Genomic DNA, 21,690 nt, shown 5'->3' on the forward strand with positions numbered 1-21,690 from the left:
GCGACTTCTCATTCATGTTTTTCTGTGGCTGTAAACACCTCAGCAATAATGACTTTGTTCCTATAACATTCCTCTGCAGTGTAAACAGAAAATACAAAGAAGAAAACAAAGGCATAGCCATTAGGGCAGTGGTGGAATACAAACACTGTATAACTAAGGTTAATATGGGGTTAATACTATAGCATTAAAAGTAACTTATTTTAACAGTACTGTTTTGTTTGGTTTATTTGTATTTTTTTTTACCTTTAATTATGCTTTTGCTCTTTCATTACTGGTTTGCTTACACTCATACAGCTCATATTCATGCAAATCAACTTTTTTTTAATATATTTTTTTGTAGTAATACAGTGACATGGTATGTCTGATTCTGCCTTGTTTTTGTTCTACAGCCCCTTTTAGTGACCCAATACCATATTTTGGTATTTTTATAAAGCAGCTATAGGCATTACTGTAGAATTTCAAAATCAGTTGACCCAAACCAGACATAGGGGAAAAAAAGTTTACTACACTTTTATGATGGTCTTAAAATGAACGAATGACATTGCTTTTCTTTCACCTTCTGTAGTCTTAGATAATTGAAGATAAGACTGGCTATATGGCATATTTTTCTTGTCGTAAATGAATACCACAGAAGATCATAAACAGCAGTTAGTTTATCCTACAGTACAAACTAGTATTGTCTGTCTAAATTCCATACCTGTCCAAATATTACCTGTCTTCACACTTGATGTTACTGGTGCTGATGAGATGACAACAACCACCCCAAATATGCCATTACAACGTCTAATTTTTACTGCTAAGTCTTTGATATCACCTAGACTTTTATTGTAACTGCTTTGTGTTGTTATATCTCCAGAGATTCTGCTCATTGTTTGAAACTGACATTAGACTTCTTATTGTCCGGTGCAGTGTAAGTGGAAAGTATTTACCCATGGAGATTTGTCACAGAGTCATGTCTCTAAGTGTGTGGCCCCACAATAACTTGGTGACCTGTCCAGGGTGTCCCCTTCTTCACCCTGAATCAGCTGGGATAGACTCCAGCGCTTCATTGTTTTAACCCCACACTTGGTCTAGCACAGGGGTCGACATGTGGCTCTTTCATACCTCTGCTGCGGGTCCGGCTTTGGAAAATAAATAGTGGATATTTAATTTAAATTTATTTTATTAGTTTGTTAAGTTTTTCTAATGTAATTCTAAATTTGAAGATTATGGTGATCTTGTAACATTGAAATAAAACATGTTTTATTTTTTATCGCTCAAAATATGCGTCACAACCGCCGATGTGCGACACCCACTCTCTGACGTGAAAACACATATCGTTCTGCATTACTGTCCTCAGCGAGCAGCGGGTGCAGCTGTGAGCTCTTCCTCGTCCCAAAGCACTTACAGGCGGTCAGAGTCTGGAGCAGCAGTCCCAGCTGCAGTCAACAGGCCAACCACACATCAAGTTTACTGCAAGGAAAGAAAATAAATTAAGCTCTCATAAAAAAAAGAAAAAAACAAATAAAAAAGAAACAGAGTATATGAAAAGAAAATAAAATCAACGCAGTGTCTTTTTCTTTTATTTTTGAGTTCAAAATGTTTTTGTTGCAGAAATAAAATTTTCTTTTCTCTGTAGCAGTTCATTGATTACATAAATGCAACACACTATAGTTTTTTAGACATAGCATAAAGGTTAAAAAACAATATATGCAGTGTTATTTTTATTTTAGATGTCAAAAGGGTTTTGTGGCTCCCGGTGTTTTCTGTTCTGTAGGAAATGAGTCCAAATGGCTCTTTGAGTGTTTAAGGTTGCTGAACCCTGGCCTAGCAGAGAGTAGGGGATGTAGAAGCTATCAATCTTGGGAAAGTATGTGAAATGACTTTCAGGTTCCTGCTACGATTGTCTAAAGTTTCGGCTCCATCCCATGAGGCTGACTCCACCTGCCTGGTAAAGAAAATAGATTAAAACACACGCCAAGAGTTACTTTCTTATAGTTTATGAAGTCAGCCTGGTTTAGTTCTGTCACCTACTTCATAACTGTAACATCCATATGTTCATCATCTCTGTGCCAGCTTCTTGCCCTTCTTAACTTTTTTTTTCCTCACCTTCTTCTTTACATTGTACTGCAAGCAATGATCACCTGGCTCTCTGTCTTTTCCTGCCCTGTTCTGCTTTGTTGTCATTCCTTTTTCTGTGTTCTCTTCGTCTGTCTAACTCTCTTTTCTCAGATGCACTTCTCTTTATTTTTATTTTATTTTTTTTACCTCACTGCCTTTCGTTGCCCCAGTAGCTGCTCTCTTTTTTCCCTGAGCCTTCTTTTTATCTCACCCCTCCCCCTTTTTTTTTGCGTCTTCTTTTTTTTTATATATATGTTCTGTGCCTCATCCCAACTTATTCAATTTCACCACCCTCATTTGTGATTGTTCCTCTGTCTGTTTTGTTCATTATTTTTTTGTTCATTATTTCCTAAGATTTTTCAAATTTTTATATTTCACACTCACGTCTCCCTCATCTTCCCGAGGCACATATTCATATCTCCCTCTCCCTCTCTCTCTTGCTCGCTCTCTCTCTCTCTGTCATAGTTTTCCACACAGCTCCACCACTGTTCTTTGTGTTTCTCACTCTGGCTTCCCTCCACACACACACACATATATATATATCCCACCCTTTTCTCCCACCATATCACTAGGGAAAGGGTTATTGAAATGAAGCGCTGGGTAGAACAAAGTTTTTATCCCTTTTTTTCCTTTCCCTGCTCAGCTCTTGATACAGCCACTTCACTCTTCACTGATGTTGCAACAAAGTGGCTGTGTGCTTCTATTAGAACTGTGGAGGAAAGCAATAGAAGTATGCGTGCAGAAGGGAGGGGGGTTAAAAGTGGGGTTGAAAGAGATCCATAGTGTTAGTGCAAGGAAAATGCAGGAGGGTGGCAGTGGTGGGAAAGGCAGCGGTTGATAGAGAGAGTACTAAGAGGGATTGAAAAGAAGCTTGTCCTCAAATCATCCAGTAACTGCCAGCCGACCCCCACATGCTTCAGTCACCGCCACTACTCTCTCCTTGTTTCTCCCCTTGGACCAGGGCTGCAGGAAGGCTGGAGGCCACCAACTAAAAGCAGTCATCAGCACAGGTCCATCTTGCCACAATTTATTGCCTAATGGTTCTTCGGGTAGTGGGAAAGAAAGCGCAAGTAGGATTACTGCTTCTGCTGTAGATACAGCAGCACTATCACCATAACAATGTGGTTAATAAGAGATCATTTACTATACATAGATATCTGTTCTTCTACATTAGAGCTTACAGTTACACACTGATCATGACGAATATCACAGAAAGTCTGTTTAAAACAAAGGTAAAAATATTTTTATAAAGACAGTGAAAAAAATGAACAATACAGAAATCAGTGTAAAAATATGAATTTTAAAATGCTGCAGATGAAACACACTTTGTTTCTTTGATTAAAGCAACTCTGTCGATATTCAGCAGCAAATTTGCCACATTTTATCAAACTCTGATTGGCTACTTTTCAAGAAACGTCAAGGTACTTTTTACTCAAAGACAATCGATGAGGAATGTTGTTCATCAAGTGGTATCTTACTGATAAACACGTACTTCAGTGGTAGTTTTCTAAAGATTCAACCTTGCATTGATTATACCAGATTTTTTATGTTTACCACATTTATGAAACAGAAATAAGCTGTAAACACAACATTGACATACGACCACCTTTTACAGTTTTTCTCAGTTGCTTTGGTACATTTCTCGAATCATTCTCAGCATTTGCAAAACAGTAAGTGCATTTCTCAAAACTATTCATACGAATAGCAAAACAACACAGATTACCTGCAAAAGGCAGTTACTTGCTCAAAATCCTCAGTTCATCTCTTAAAAATAAATATCTGTGTCAATGAACATGTCAGTGCCATCAGAATGACAAGTCCTTGTGTCAGTGTGTACGGATAAGACAGTCAAACTGTTTAGTCATGTTGTCAATATAACAGTTTACTCTGGAGGGGTGTTCTGATGTAAATTATGGCTAAAGTTTTGATGACAATTATTGTAAATTGTGAGTTACACCTTAGTATATGTAACAGATTGATTACAAGAGACTGGACAAGGTTCACATTTACACTTTTACTATTTGAACTGTAATTTGCTAACAGACCATGTCACTGTGATACAGAAAGGAAAGCACAGCACTGCATAGCACAAAGAAAAGAACAAAAAAAACAAAAGTAAAACACAGGACAATCTCATTAGGGAAAGCTGTACACACAGTGGTGTAGGAATTACAGTGCAGGCTTCCTCTATACTTGCCAGCTGATGGTTCATAAGATGCACCTTTGAGCTATTTCAGAAAGCGGGTTGATTGTTGGTTGATCTATGTAATGCTACACACATTTCCCTTCATTAGAATAGTTAAGATTCACCTGGGAGCAATTTACCAGTTCAGGACAGATGTAGAAAACAAAGTCTCATAGAACTGTATAGAAATATGCTTGACATATTATGACAACTTGTTCAATCATTTTGCATGTAAAGACTTATGCAATGAACTAATGTCTAAATGTTGTAGGGAGTGAGACTATTCAACAGAGACCCATTATAATACATTTTGATCAACATGACAAAAGCAATTGATAATGTAGGAAACAGCAGAGAATTGCACGTAATCATTTGCATGGATGTACCAAAGCATTTAGAACTTGTTCAAAGAAATGAGAAACTGCTTTTTTGATGTGCACAAGTGACACAATGATGTGAAGATTGAACAAGTAGTTTCGAGAATTTCAATTCGGATCTGAGAAATGTACCAAAGAAACTGAGAAAAATTGTAATAGGCAAACTTGTTGACCAACAATTGTTTATTTACACATTTGGCAGATACAGAGAAATGGGAGCATTGATTTTGATGTTTCTGGTCATATTCATTAAGCAGTGGACTTCTGTGTGTTAAAATTGGAAGTGACGAGAATGAACCAACACAATCTGGGGCTTTAAAACCAAAACAAAGTTCTAAAAGGTGCTAAAACTCTCCATACAACGACAACAATAAAAATTTTTTTCATTGCAAGTGACTCCTCATATACACCGGGGATGAACAATTAATCCGAATAATATCGATATCAAAATATGGACAAATGCAATATCTAAACCACTTTATCTTGATAAAGGTAAATGTGACACAACATACTGATATTATTAAAGCATTGTAATGGTACAGAGATCACACGACATACAATTCATATTCCGTGGGTGTAAGGGAACATGCGACTGCAGATAGACATCATATCATCATTTTTTATCTTTGTTTCAGTGGAAAACAAAAGCAGCGGTGACCCTTCACACTAACATCACATCAAGACTAATATCGCAGTATCTGTCAACATAATTATAATATGATTCTTTTGTCATGTCATATGATTCACTTTTAATATCAAATTTAATACAGCTTTATCTTGATGGCGCCGCTTCAAGAGGAAGAGCTTCCTTCCTGCATGGCCTCTCAGCCCATGGCGATGTAAAATATCCTTGACTGTGGACACTGACACCTGTGTTTCAGCAGCTTTTAATTTATTCCAGACCTGTTTTTCTGTGATTTTTGGTTGACTATTGACCATCATTCAAGTCAGTGATTTGCGTTTTCAGATCTTTGCTGAGCTCCTCAGACTTTCCCACTGTAGCGTTTGTGTCTGAGTCTAATGAGTATCCAGTGGGGCCTATTTAAATTGGCCCAGAGGAGTCAGCAGTTGTTGTCAATCGTAATCACTCACAAGAAGTTAGGAGGCCATGCCACTAACAGATTTGATTAACACAACTTTCTACATCGACAAAACTGATAATTCAAGTTGCTGTATGTATATTTTTGACCCAGCAGATTTGGTCATGTTTCCAGAAGAACTATGATAAATTTATAAACCAAAATGAAAAGAATGTCATGATATACATGGTTTTTAAATGTAAACTTTTGTTCCCAGCTATATGTATAGGCTGATATATCTGACACACCTTTGACCTTGATTTTTGTAACATCATGTGGTACGTGCTCCCCACCACTTTCATCAAAACACCAAATGAAAGAATATCTTTTAGAGGTGTTGGATGGGGCTTGAACAATCTATGCTAAGACCATTGAAGCACATCTACAGGCTCATTGTATCCACAACAGCTTGTTGTGATACTTAATGTTGGCTTTTTCTTGAACATCCACCTATAATTATGAATCGTAAAAATAAATCTTAACAGCTGTAGCCTGTTTTGATGTCAAAGTACACGATGCATAAGCAGTGATTCTGCAGTTTTTTTGTGGTATTTGGTGGTTTCCAACAGATGATAAATGCTAATAGAAGCTAGGGTGAGAAAGCCCAATAGGTTGCTGTAGTCCTCTTCATTGGTAGTTGATAAGCAGCCAGCGCACTGAGGTCATTCTCAGACACATAATTTATTCAGGTCTATATGCTATTGTCACAATCTGCCAGGATCAGCGTTTGCTATGTGTAGTGTGGGTGTGTTTAATGTCTTTAATGTATGGTTTTACGCCCACAGTGAGAATTGCCTTGCCTTGCCAATACTGTGTGAATAGAGAAAAATGAATTGAATTATTGTAGGTAGCGATAGTGTCGGAGAGTGCTGGTGGAATTGGAGGAGGGCAGAGATGGCTAAGACCTGAGCAATACCTCACTGCGGCCTCTGCTGCGTTGACAGAGAGAAAGAAAAGGCCAAGACAAAAAGAGTGTTCACAGGAACAAAAAACAGCAGACATTAAAGAGGCAAGGGAGCAAGAGAGAGAAACCCTAACAAAGGATGGGAAAGCCTGTAGTCAAGACCTCTGTCTGATCAAAGACACACAGACTGAATGAAATACTTCCAGGTCCATGTCACCCATTCATCCTCCTGTTCTCACCTCCATTCTTTGAGTTTTATTTGCCACATAAATAAAGGTGAGCATCCGCAGTAGTCACTGATTGATGTCTGGCCAGTAGTTGATAGTAAGAACAGTCTCTTTGTTTTCTTTCTCTAAACACCTCACTCTTTCTTTTACCACAAAGGAAAACACGTGTTTTTGTCAAAAAGAAAACATCATGCTTTTGAGTTCTTTTATTTATTTAGCATACGTCTTCTGGAAATATTGTTTTATATATTTTTTTATATTTCTTTCTAAACTATACATACACAAATACTAATATTTGGTTAAATAAGTCTAATTTTATTTCTAGCCTACTAGATTTAATCATTCCTTTACCACTTTTGATACGCTCTTATTCTCCTGTCTTCTTATTGGATGTATGTGGATGTAATACGTACAGAAATGTGTTTGCATAGGGTAGACCAAATGATGTTTTCCTTAATATCTCCTTAATATTGAGTGAAATTCTGCAAAAAATAAAAAACGAAATAAGCTTTTTATATATAGTTGTGACTTGATAATCCGACCCTTAACAATCCGAAAACCTTGCTATTCGACAGGTTTTTAGGAAAAACGAACGGAATCCATGAAAAATAGCCTTAACATACCGACAGCCTTGGATTCCGACTCCGACATGATATTTTATGTCACAAATAAGGATAACGGCGTATTATCTGACTGAACAATCCGACAGATTGGCTACATTCAGACTGTAGGACTTCAGATTTTTTTGTGAAATCCGATTTTTTTTGCGAGTTTGTTCACATTCCCAATTAATTACAACTTGTTTGTGATCTGCTGTGTGAACTTCATATGACCCAAAAGTGTCCCGCATGCGCAGAAGAGAACATAATGGCATCACACGCAGCGAGCGTGCTCAGTGTTTGTGGAAGTAAACACGGAAAGTGTCGGTGGAGCGTATCTGCCACTCCCCCACCACCGATAGTGGAAACAGAAGTGTGACCGCTAACTAAACTAGCATCAGCAGCCAAGTACTGCCTGTGCGTTCCAGCCACTTCAACCCCATCGGAGCGCTCCCCCGGGGTGGAAGTGTCCCCCCGACCACGCCAAATATTCAACATTATTTGGATCTGTGTTGTTCAGACTGTCATGAAAAGATCAGATTCAGGTCACATAAGAGAAAAAACTAATCGGATTTGGGTCACTTCAGCCTGCTGTCTGAACGAATTTACCTTTGATGTCAACCGACAGGCCCGTGCACAATTGCACCGGTAAATTAGTCATGAAATCCAGCGATGCATAGTGTTCTAACAATACACGAGTTATTATAACAATTATAAACAATGAATATTAACAACAAATTACCCTTCAAGCATCAAGCCCTCCTTGTATCTTGACCTCTGTCTTGAAAATCCGACAGCCTTGCTATCCGACATAAAAGAAAGTTTTACATTTAGTGTCGGATTATCGCATCACGACTCTATATTGTTTTCATGGTGGAGCATTGAAGCAGCTTTTACTACTGGACAGGGCCTGTGGTAAACATAGAGAAAGACTCTCTTAATTTTTTGTGTTAAGTAATGCTTAGACTGAAGCAGTCAGTTTGTTTACCATAGTTGTACCAAAGTATTACTACGAAAGAATTTTTTTTGGTACCTAAATGGCAACAGTTTGTCCAAACATTTGGCACCTATCCTAACTAAACCGGTATGAATGTCTTTAAGTTTGATTTTTATGCATCAATGAAACATTTGTTATTGCTCAATGAAACCTCTGAACACCAGTTTCTGGGGATTCTTTACTACTTTTACATCACTGTGGGCCAATTTATCACTGCAATATGAAGTCCTGCATCTCTATGGAAGCAGTAAAAGATGGCTAGAAGTTAGGAGACCTTAGAAATGACATTTGTGCTGTTAACCAGTGTTATGATGCTGTAAATCACAGGAAAAAAGGAGGGGGAATGTGAAGTTGAATTTCTTTGTTTATTTTTCTTTTCTTTTTTTTCTTATTGAAATAAACAGGGATCGGCATATATAGTATTTTTCCAAATGCTCACGTGTTACCATTAATGGGGGAGAAAAGTTTGCCTCCATACTGTCAATTTTTGTTTTACATTTGTAATTTGTTTCAATACTCATCTCCTCTCTGCTCTATGTAAACACAGCTTTCAATTCAGCTGAAAAATGTTGCACCATCTGAGCTGTGTTAGTGGTCTCATATAGTTTAGAGTGTAAGTGCCAAAAGGTCAACACTAATTTTACTGAAGATAATAGGGAGCCAGAAACACACCCAGTGTAATAATATCAACATTCACTTAGTAATAGTAGTTATAGGATATAATACTAGTCTGTAACTCTGCCTGTGTTTCTGTCTGTCTGTAGAGTCCATGTGAGGAGGACAGATAAAGTGGGAACAGAGGCGGCCTTCCACCCCATAGAAGAATATATGTTGCATGTAGAGGAACAGTTCCAACATCTGGCCAGACGTGTTCACGTGGACAAGAAACGCGTTTACCTGGCCACCGATGACCCCTCGCTGCTGCAAGAAGCTAAGACTAAGTCAGTATCCAAGCAAGAGTCTGTGTGTCCGTGCATGTCTGTGGGTGTGTGCGTGCGTGTGTGTGTGTTGTCACTGAGGGTTTCTGTCTCATCTGATGTGTATTTGTGAATATGTTTGTGGCCCTTGTGTTTTGGTAATTCAACTATATTAATTTTGCTTTTTCAGTGTGTGACTCTATTTGGCCTTGTGTGTTCGTGTTCCCTTCAGGTATCCAGACTACGAGTTCATCAGTGATAACTCCATCTCATGGTCGGCAGGCCTTCACAATCGCTACACTGAGAATTCACTAAGAGGAGTCATCCTGGACATCCACTTTCTGTCCCAGACTGATTTTCTCGTGTGCACCTTCTCCTCACAGGTGACCATATTCCACAGTTCACAATTAGAAAGAGCAAGTTTTTCTCCTAAAACTGAAATTTGAAATGGATTTGATACTGGGATGAAAGCAGCCCAAATTTACACAGAGAGCTGAGTGGAGTTTTGATGTTTGCTTTCCTAATATGGGTGATATGTAGTAAAAAAAAAAAAAAATTGTTATAATAATAAGAATCTTGTCGTCTGTTACTATCTGCCGTTAGGACATTTTCAAAATGATTTTCATTATGAGCAGCTAATACAAAGGTTAGAAGTAAATAAAAGTCCACATTTCCAGGGCTTTCAAGCCTTATCATCCACAGTTAGGTCATGTGATAGTTATAGAACTATGTCCAAAGACGAACAAAATGAAAAACAATAAGATAAAAACAATAATACTTTGATTGTACCTTTTAAACAGGCTATAGAAAGGTAAATGAGGTCACAAATGATCAAGGCATCTATGTAAAGCTGCAGAAATGACAATTACCGCTTGATGTTGTCAGTCTGTCACAAGGCAAAGCAGAACCACTTTGATAATCACAGTCATGTGATTGTCAACAACCTCAGTTTCCTGTCATAACTCACATGTTTCAATGCATAGAAACAGTTTAGCCCATTTATTACAGCTGTGACGTCACGGTGGCATTTGTCACACGCTGTTCTCATCATCTCATCTTTAACAGGGCTGTTTTATAGTTAAACATCGAGAGGAGAACCTTCCTGCCAGCCCTGAAAATAATGGTCATGCTCTATAAATCCTTTTCTCATTCTGGGCTTATTAGTCCACTTCAAGGATCTACCTGCAATAAGTCTTTTAGCACATTTTATCCCTCTTTTATCAGGATTGAACTGAAGTGTATGTCTGTCAGTGAGAGGTCCCTTCGTCTTCATGTCTCTGCAGCATTATTATCAAGACATTTATAGATCTTCTGCATTTATTGATCTAACTGTGAAAGTAATACCTGTTGGTGTGTGTGTCTCAGGTCTGCCGTGTGGCCTATGAGATTATGCAGACGCTGCATCCAGATGCCTCCTCCTTCTTCTACTCCCTGGATGACATTTACTACTTCGGAGGTCAAAACGCCCACAATCAGATTGCTATCTACCCACACCAGCCACGCAGCAGCGAGGACATTCCCCTAGAGCCCGGCGATGTGATTGGCGTGGCCGGAAACCACTGGGACGGATACTCCAAAGGCATCAACCGCAAACTGGGCCGCACTGGCCTCTACCCTTCTTACAAGGTCAAAGAGAAAATCGAGACCGTGAAGTACCCAATGTACCCTGAGGCAGACAAACTGCTCAACTCTCAAAAGAAGTAAAAGAAGACATGAAAAAAAGAGAAAAGAATGAGGAGAAACACGCAGTCTCAGATTCCAGGGATGGAGGCTGCTTTTGTACAGAAGAGAGAGGCGTACTCGGTGCGCTAAGCTGAGAAGAAAAGAAAAAGTCTGTACCCAGGGGTGATAGGAATAAGAATGCACTCTGTGTGTTTATGTGTGAGCGCGCGCATGTGTGTATGTGTGCGCGGACGTATGTTTGCACTTGTGTTAATGCCTGTGCAAATGTCAGGTCATGGAAGACTTGCACCCTACCACTACTCCCCCCACCTGACATTCTGACGTTGGGTCTGTAGAAGATGTAGACGTGAACATTGATTTTAAATAAAGCAAGTAAACAATTACAATCTACAAAACTGACCAAGCTCTCTCTCCTGAGACAACACTGGGACTACTGTAAGACTGGCACAGCCCAGACTGAGCTTCAAATCAATGACTGAAAAAATTACAAACTGGAAAAAAAGTGTTTTGATTTTTATTTAATTCTTTACAGTGGTTTTGATTCTAATCTTGCCTTTTTTTCCCTGTTTTTTGTTTACTGAATGTACTGTACCCTCTTTTTGCCATGCTCACTGCTGCTCCTTCCCCTCCTCCTCCTCCTCTCACTGTGCTTCCTTCATCTCTTCTCTTTATGTGCAATTAATTTTACAATACCATGTTGTGCTTTTATCAAGTGTTTTAAATAATCTTAATTTTGTATGTATGGGGTTTGTGCACTATATACTGTATAGTGTGTGTGTGTGTGTAGGTGTGTGTGTGCGTGTGCGTGTGTGTGTGTGCGTGCATGAGGATGGATAAATGGGTAATGAAGTGTACCTGTGTGTGCTGTTTATGTCAAAGGGGCCATGACTTGACCAGGTGCCTGGTTATTGGTGAGCAGTGTGTGTTTTTTTATTTCTGGCTTTCTTCCTGACTGAAACGTGTTTGTGTGGCCAGCAGAAGACTGGCGGTGACAGTGGGGACTGTCCTCAGACCTCAGCACTTGGAACAATGGTGAACTCCAGTCACTTCGCTGGTGACCTCTAGTGAACAATGGTAAAATTATGTTGAGTATGGTGCACGCACACACACAAACACAAGAGCCGTCCCGAGGCTCACCAAAAGAAGCACTCCACTGAGATAATGTCCTTTTCGGCATCTTTGCTGTCTCTTTTGTCCTCCTGTTTGCTGGGTTCTTTTTTTACTTTTAACATTGCTGTTTTAAAATAAATGAGAAAATATGCCTATGTTTAAAAATGATAATGCTATGTCATATCAAACTCAGTCCCCATCATGAAGGGTTTTTTTCATAACTTATGTTCTTGGGCATTGTCTTTGATAACCACAGATCAAATAAATTGAGAAACCAACACAGCATCTTTCCCTGCAGTCTGATTCTGTTCACCACCTGCTCCTCCATCTCTTAACAGGCACCACCTGCTCATTCAATCAGGCTAAACATGCTTTATCTCCATTACACACATTTCAGGCTGAAAATCAAGGCTTTTTTATATTTGAAGAGTTCAGTTCCAGAAGGGTATCCATCTATTTTTGAAGAGTAAAAGTCACTACCTGAAGTTCATCTTTTGATATCTCTATAAAAAAAAAAGAGGAGCCTGCCTCTAAAATTGATATCATTTTGGCAACGTAGGATTAAAACTATCCCACAGTTTCAAAAAGTCACAGTAGTTTGTTTTATAAATCATTCATTACGAAAGTGAATTCATTTTTAAGTCATTTCAAAGCAGAAACTCTTGACTCTGTCTTTGATTTACATTTCAAACTGAGGCCCAAGATCAGTACCTTCAACAGAAACAGTCCCATCCTCCATTTGTATATGGTTTGTGACAGCTACATGGCATTTCTGCCCCAAATACCAAACATTTCTCCCCATGGAGTCACATTGTGGGTATGACAGTGAGGCATCACAGACTTCCTGCTCTTGTCTTGTGTCCTATTTCCTTCTTCCTGCATGTCTAAATCGTTTATGATCTTGTTCTCTGTGTCTTATTTATGGGCTGTCTTGTTACTTTCTTACTCAGGGGGCTCTGGGAGTTTCAATTCAGATCCCTCTTTAATTTCAATGCTGATCTGCATGCTTCATTAGACACCCGTAAGGAAAGCCACAGCACTTGTAGAGGAGATGGACTTTTTGGTATTTGCAAAGGAGAATAATAGTTTTGTTACTTTTTTTTCTCTCCCGTGCTTGTCAACAATTCGCAACCAATTTGGCCTACACTGGCAAAGCATTCACAGTACACACGCAGTGAACAGCAGTTCACTGAACATCTCTTTTCACAGGAAAAGAATCCCTCGTGGGCTTTACAAATGCACTTGCTAACTGGAGGGCACTTTAATTATAAAACACTTGTTGCTGTCACAGTGGCGTGAAACGGCCATTTAAAAGAGATGTTACTTTAGTTAATTATTCTGTTAACTGGCTACCACTCCTGATAAAGAGCATTCAGGTTTGTACCAGGCAGGTCTGTTTCTCTGGTATTGTGGTCTAACTGTTTTGCTGCTCGTTGGGAGCGCAGTGAGGCCATCTGTGGGCCTTTCCCTTCAAGTTCTGCCTGGAACAAGATACTGTCCCATGCGAGCGTCTCATCCATTTTTAAACACATGCATCAACAGGTTGCATTTTGCCACAGACTTGCTTTAACGATTGGTCCACATTTTTTCAAGTCTGTGTCAAAGCAATAATGCCCATAGATACATAAAGAGTCACTGGTTGCTTCTGTCTCCATGCGGATCCCTCTTTAAGGTGGCCGCTATGTAAGAGATAAGGGACAAAATCCACAGGCTGTTTTTTTCTCTCCAACTGTGTTTCCTTGCCGAGCTGTGGTGCAGGGATGGTAATAAGCAGCTCTGTGAAGCTATATTTAGGCACAGCAGTGTTTTGAATTAAATGCTAACATCAGCATCCTAACCTGCTGATGTTTAGCAGGTAATATGTAATTTCCACTAGCTTACTTTAGACTGCTAGCATGGGAATATTTTCTAATTAGCATTAAACACCCCCTCTGGTGAAAATCTACTCTATCCTCTCATGTTTTTTTTTTTTCTTTTACCTTGTTAACATGTCCATATGGTGTTTTTTTTATATGCTGGAGGACACATGTGAAATAAGCAGTCAACAGCATGGCTGAACATTCCACTTTGAAACTGCAGTGTATCAAAAACACTGGTTCAGATGTTTGGGGTATTTATAGCAAAACAATTCCATCAACTTGCAGGGTGGGACTCTTTTCTTCAGAATCAACTTCAGGTTTGAATGTGTATGTCTAATTTACTCTATAACATTTTAGTCTGTAGCACAAAACAGTTTTACAGAGTCTGAGCAGAGTTGTAGGTGAGCTGGTGTACTGAGCTGCAGTGAGAGAGGCAGGGACTTCCTAGATTTCTTAACCAATTTTAAACCATTGTCAGGCAAGGATTGTTTTCATTGTAAAAAAAAAAAATACATTAAAAAAATTAATTTAAACGTATAATTTTATTGCACAGAGATGAGTAACAGTGGGACACAATGTACAGCTGAGGCTGATGAGTTACTGGCTTTCCGGTAGTGTGATGAAATAAGGTGTGGGGTAAACTAAAATGTTGTCCTGATGGCAACACTGGATGGAAAAATTAGGGGATCACCAACTCAGAAGTTATGCAGTGACTGATTAAATTCTATAGAAATCCACTAGGTATTTGACAGGATATTTCATGCAAAGTACTGTGGCAAAAGTCAGAATCAACTAAGTCAAGCCATGAACAAGTTGTTAAGACATTTTAATCTGGACTAACGTGCTGGACAGACGGACCTTGACATGCATAATAACTACACAGAAGCATCCTAACAACTTTGGATAAACTGATCTTGATGACTTTGGACTGTCTCTCATCCCTTATCTGGACTGGCTGTGTGAGAATCACTTCACAGCCAATCTGGTGAGTAACCGATAACTCATCAGTGCACATGTGGATATGTAAAAAGTTTTTCCAAACAAATTTCAGAAACTCTGAACCTATCCTTTAAGGGGCTGAGAACACAGACCAAGATTTCAACGCGGCTGTGTAACTGGTGGAATACATATTATATAGAGATAAGTGGGTACCTCATCGCCTGGTGGAATTCTAATCTTGTAAAGGGCAGCTGAATTAATTCTGACTGACTCATGAAAAAGGCAGCGGGAATGGAAATGATTATTGTAGTCCTGGCTGACTCCAATCAGTACTCTGTTGGCACAGCAGTAACAAGTGAAGTCTGCCCTACGGTAGCTGGCCCACATCACAGCTGAGGGGAGGAACTCAAACAAAAAACTGTCAGGTTTTCACAAGGCAAAGAAGATGTAGGTGTCAGTCTTCCTCCTCTTAACCTTAAATCAACTCAGTAATCAGCAGCAGTTTGGATTTTATTTGCTCAGTATTTTTAATCCCACCTGTTATCTCGACTCAGTATAATCCTCATTCAATAAAGCCGATTCTTGGCACAGAGTATGGCCAACTTAAGCGGGTGAGAACCACATCATCACTCAAAGGCACAAAGGCATTTTGTTTGGCACACATACTGTAGCTAAATGTTATCCCTGCCGTACATCCAGTATATGAGTGGATCTAATGGCGCGCTGACACAAAGGAGTCTGTATTTTTACTCGGAAAACAAACTCCATCATTTTGCTTGATAGGAAGACCCTTGAAATGAATTTGGACATAAAATGTTGGAAGATTTATTAAATTGTTGAGCTTCTTTAACTGTAGGAAGCATCATATTTAAACAGGATAGAATCAAAGTAGAAAACGGCATAAAAAGTAATTAAGCTACCTTATGTGGCATGATTACAACAATAAAGAATCATGAATTATGTCATTAGGTGCACAACAATATCAGCAGCACTGGTGGTGCGACAAGATGTGAATGGATGCAATGTGCTGCAGGACTTGTGACTATGAGCTCACTGGATGCTGGTTCTAATGAAGACTGGAGGTGAATGGGATGGACAAGGGTTACATCAGTCAGTTGCATCAAGAAAAAGTTGATTACTCTTGATTACTACTGCACTTCTCAGCCAGGCTCTTGATGATATTTAAGATGGTCTTCCTCTCAGACCTGTGCCTCGCCTGAGGTCCTCTGAATAGAACCGGTTGGCTGTTCTTGTGTCTAGATTTAAGACCAAAGGGGGTCATGGCCCAGCAGCTCTGAACTGATCTATGTATGTCATTAAATCACTCCCTAATGACCCTTAGCCTATTAGTCTTTTGGTTCTCAGTTTATAATGGTTTGGTGTATGTAAAACACTGGTTTGGAAAATTTGGCAAATCACAGGCTCAGGCACAGAGGGCAAGAAAAAATCTAAACTGAAAGAGAGAGAAAGACAGAATCAATAATATAGGCAGTGGGTGATAAAGATTGGAGGTATCAGCAGAAGACGCCTAACAGCGAGTTGTTGACAGCTTCATGAAGAACACAGCTGGTGTAAGAACTCAGAGATGCTACAGATAATTGAGCTGCAGTAACTCGACACTCTGTAGTTCTTTGTATTAGCAGCCTGATGAACACCGAGTGTGTTATTACCAGTGATGTTGAAATAATGGCATATGAATGCATGATAATGATGACAGTGAATATATTTTTGAGACAATGGTGTTTCAGTCTTAAATCTTTCATAGTTTTGATCATTAACTTGATCTTAAGAACAGTAATCCACTGATCAGATTAACTGGGAATGGCAGCTGTAGAGGTTTTAAACAAAACAAAATAGGCTAAATACTAAGCAATTTTATTTATTAAATATATTTGTTTGCATGGCCTAATTTAGCATTGGTGGAGTCTCACCACATCACATTTTTCTTTATCATTGCCTGTTATTTGTTTGTTTGTTTGTTTTTAAAACCTACAAGGTCATTCAGGTAAACCATCATTACCACCTTCAAGTGTTTTACAGTCCACCTACATGCATTTTTTAGTAATTAACAGCTGTGAAATACAGGACAAACAAGGTGTCTGTATTTGCTTTCTTCCATGTTTATTATGCCCCTTTCTTCTGTGTTTACTTTACTCTCTTTGTGTTACTTTCTTATTCTTTATAAAGGGTTATTTGTGTGATAAAGTGATCAAAAGAAAGTGATCAGGCCTGAATTAAAAGTCACAGTGGATACAAGTGAGCCCCTAAATAAGAGACCCCATCTAACTTTATCTGCCAGTGATAACTCTCTGTAATTAACCGTCACTACTGTTGTGCCTTGTTTTGCTCTTTCACAGCTTTTCTGAACATTTGGACTTCTGTCGTCCTCTCACATGTCAGGAATCACTGTTGGGAGTGCAATGCTACATAATCATTAAAAATGATGATCAAAAACTACAAATACAAGACACTGGTTGGAATTCACTCAAGTTTCTTTTAAAACTGTTTTTTATACCTGCCTGGATAGTAATGTCATATTTTACAAAATTATAATGGGCAGTGTGTCAATGGGACACCTGCTCTACTGTACAGCACAAAGAATAATGTTTCCACTAAAACATCCACTGTCCCTCGGTGTGTCCATGTGATGCCTGCTGCAGCAGCAGTGGCAGGAAGAGGCCACAGCTTCAGCAGCTTCAGCTCCTGCCCTGTCTCCCCCTGCTGCTGCCTGCGGGGTTTAGCCTGCTGTGATGACCATTAGCGTCTGGCTGAGGCTGCAGGAGATAACAGGTGATTTAAGGCCCTGTACCCTTACACAGCCAGAGAGAAATGGCCAGCTGCTGCTTATCTCCCCCTCCGCCATACTCCACACACTTTTACATTAGGCTCTGCTATTCAAAGCCATCTGTCTTCCCAGTCAGGTTTGATAAAACCTCCAGTGCACTTCACAAAGGGTGAGGAGCAGGAGGCTGAGGAGACGCGCATTGCCACTCCGCCTGCATACTTACACACAGAAATTCAGAGGATCACGGTGGAAGTGGACAACACCACACTGGCTGAATACTTTATCCACACTGACTTAGAGCCTGGGGCAACACAGCAGGACTAAACAACAATAGCTGAGCACAGCATACAAAAGATCCTGTACCTGGTCGTACAAGAGAGGCCTGAGCCTGTAACATCACCCCTGGACTAATTGCGAATCAGTGGTGTTAGTCAGATGAATGTTGTGGGGATAATAATTGCCAAAGGCTGCAGTACATCAACCATTTATTAACACATGCTACAACCATACAGTCATCACAGCAGGTGCATGAATGCAAGCTGTGAAAATGTTATTATTTCTCAAGAAGAGAAAAAAGCATTACATGTCAGTGGAGGATTTTTTTCTCTCTCTAAACAGTGCAATGGCAGAATGACAGAAATAGAATTCCTACTGATTACTCAGATGACTTTGACATGTCTATAGACTGATGGTTAAATCTTAACGCCGTAACATATTGGGCAGCCTACAGCCGGAAAGAGGATTACTTTATCCGTCTTGGATGTGCATATGTGAGGAAATATCTACTATCTTTAGGGATGAGAGAAAGCTGCCTGTTATCTTAAGGAAAGCACACTGAAGATCCAGAGGAGATTGGGTGTAAAGACAGAGACAGTTAAATTCAGATGTGGTGCAGGACTCGTATAATTGCCTTGTGTTTGCTGATTTTTCCCCTGTGGAGGCTAAGTGGGCAGTGGCTGTCTTCCTTTGGTCCCTACTCTGTTATTATGGTGTCATTGTGTGACAGCAGAATAGCCTTGGTAGCAACTAAAGGACAGAAAGCTCTCTTGTCTCAGGACAAACAAAGAAACGAGGGGATTTTATTTTTCTCTGTCCGTCAGCCTGTCCTCTCAACCTTCATCTCTTTCCTTTCCCTATCTTCTACCTGTCTGTCCTCCATCTCCCCTCACTCCTTCTTGCCTTTTTCTCCTCATGTTGACTAAGCAAATTAAGTATTACATTTAACTCAACTCAACATTCAGTAGTTCCTGATTATAGTCCAGATCTTGAGTGCACGTTACCGGTGGTAGAGCTACTGTAAGGAGTGAACCACTTCATTTGGACCCTGCATTCTGAGGTTCAGGCTGAGCAGATGCCTGAATGGCTATAAATTAAGACTCCACAGCCAGGCCATACCTTGCTGGGTTCCAACTACACAGTACTTTTCCCTTGGAAGATGGTCATTTTGTTAGATTGAACTATAGTGAAGTCATAAATTCTTTCCATGACTTCGCCAAGACACATGGCAGATTATATGTTTGTCACCAACTAATCACAGCTTGCTGTCTCTTGTGAGCTGCATGATGTCATTGTTAATGGGGAGCCAGGAATCTACTGTCAGAAATAAAAACATGGCATGAATTGTGCTGATGCTTCAGTTCAACAGAGGGGTATACGACAAAGCAAATTTGAGATGGCCAGGCTTCCATTGTGTAAGCTGTTTGACAAAACCTAAAACCTCAGTCAGAGGTAACAGGTATCAGGTTTTGTAGGCAAGTAAAGAACAAATATTAAAACATAATTAATATCGATGAGAAGGCTTATTGCAGCTCTAACAAGGTCAGCAAGTACAAGGTTTTAATGTTTTAATCAGTTTCTGTTTCAGGATTATATCTCTCTGAAAAGGCACAGAACAATGAAATGGCTTTGAAATAACTTCCCCTCTCATTATCTGTGCTCTGAGCTCCACTGGATCTTCTAGGAATGCTGATGACACTGTCCAGGAGAACTGCTTCTTCTTCTTCTTCTTCTTCTTCTTCTTCTTGAACATATCTTGCATCGGAGCAGGTTAGGAGTTCAGCATGAGTGAAAATGGAGATGTACCTCAAAAAGAAGTGAACCACCGTCCTAGTACTGAAAACCCAGAGTTAAACCTGAAGTTACCTTGATATCCTCAAATCCTGCTTTATCTACACACTGCTTAATCCTCACTAGGGTCACAGGGGAGGCTGGAGTCTATCCCAGGTGAAGGGAGGGGACCCCCTGGACAGGTCACCAGTCTATCACAGGGCTACACTTAGAGACAGACAACCAAGCACACTCACATTCACACCTACAGACAATTTAGAATCACCANCTTCTTCTTCTTCTTCTTCTTCTTCTTCTTGAACATATCTTGCATCGGAGCAGGTTAGGAGTTCAGCATGAGTGAAAATGGAGATGTACCCCAATAAGAAGTGAACCACTGTTCTAATACTGAAAACCCAGAGTTAAACCTGAAGTTACCTTGATATCCTCAAATCCTGCATTATCTATACACCGCTTAATCCTCACTAGGGTCGCAGGGGGGGCTGGAGTCTATCCCAGCTGAAGGGAGGGGACCCCCTGGACAGGTAACCAGTCTATCACAGAGCTACACTTAGAGACAGACAACCAAGCACACTCATATTCACACCTACGGACAATTTAGAATCACCAATTAACCTAAACATGTTTTTTGGACTGTGGAAGGAACCCAGAGAACCCGGAGAGAACCCATGCTGCATGCACAGGGAGAACATGCAAACTCCATGCAGAAAGATCCCAGGCGTCCTAACCAGGACACGATCCGGGGATCTTCGAGCTGCAAAGCAACGGTGCTAACCACCGAACCACCTTGCAGCCTCTTCATGGTACAGGTATCTAGACGTTTTACCACCAGGCCCTGTGTACACTCCCATCAAAGTGGGCTCTTAACACTTATGTAGGTTTTTTCCACCCTAACTGGACCAATAGTGTGATGCCCCTTCAGTCAAGAGGAACAGGTTGTTAAGATGGAGAATTATGAAGAATATAATAATTAATTATAGTAAGAAGCACTGCAACTGATAACAATATTTGACCACTTAGTGGACTGTATTTACACCCACTTATTTCTTTTAAGAGCTGCACATTACAGCTCTTAAACTTTAATGCATCAGCATGTGCATTTAGGTCTGATGCTGTCCCATAATGAAGGATACATGGAAATGACTTCAGCCATATGATTTTGGCCAAAGTAAAGTTGTTGTTATTGACTGAATATTCTCTGTGATTAACACCAATAGACAAATAAATGTCTTATTTGCGTTTATAGCTGCAGTGCCAGCAGTGTAAATTGGACTGGGCAGGAAAGCATCCCGTGGGTCTATGAAGTGTAGAGTGAAGATCTCTACAAAAAAACATGAACATCACAGATGTAAAACACATATCTGTGTTAATATGATCTACAAACGTGAAAATATAGTGGCCAAAAAATACATATATATTTATCAAGCTACATGATAGGATTTAAAACAATGTGTCTCTGTTTTGGTCGCCACAATTTTCATGGATTTAATAAAGCTGATTGAACTGTAAACAAAAATCACTAGACAACATGGCCAGCAGTTCACTGAGACACTGGCTGTCTTGTACTTTAAAGGTCTAAAATATAAAAAGGAAAAATGATTGTGGACTGTTGGAGAAGTTGTTCTTTAGCTTGTTTCTCATTTCGCCATGTTATGTGCAGAGAAGCACTTTGGGCTCCTGTTAGGCACATCATAGATGCATTGTGAAAGCTGACACATGATGGCAGTCAGACATGCTAGTCTTTTTGTCAGGGTGTCATGACACATTGTGATGCAATGCATGGGATAAAATGATAAACTGCTGCGCCTGACACAGAGTTTTACATCTTTAAAGTCAGCCTGTTTTAGCACCGATACCATATC

General features: G+C 39.7%; 1 protein-coding gene across 1 annotated transcript in view; it reads left to right on the forward strand.

The window, feature by feature from the left end:
• fut8b (fucosyltransferase 8b (alpha (1,6) fucosyltransferase)) overlaps positions 1–12,463 on the forward strand; it is an 88,886-nt gene extending 76,423 nt beyond the window's left edge. Inside the window, exons 8-10 of the mRNA XM_008276747.1 lie at positions 9,233–9,409; positions 9,618–9,768; positions 10,751–12,463. Of these exons, the coding sequence (XP_008274969.1) occupies positions 9,233–9,409; positions 9,618–9,768; positions 10,751–11,089 (667 nt within the window). The 3' untranslated portion in view covers positions 11,090–12,463. The remainder of the gene's footprint in view (positions 1–9,232; positions 9,410–9,617; positions 9,769–10,750) is intronic.
• Positions 12,464–21,690: the final 9,227 nt, after the last annotated feature.

This window comes from Stegastes partitus, unplaced genomic scaffold (assembly GCF_000690725.1).
Source record: "Stegastes partitus isolate 25-593 unplaced genomic scaffold, Stegastes_partitus-1.0.2 Scaffold80, whole genome shotgun sequence".
Taxonomy (NCBI): Eukaryota; Metazoa; Chordata; class Actinopteri; family Pomacentridae; genus Stegastes; species Stegastes partitus.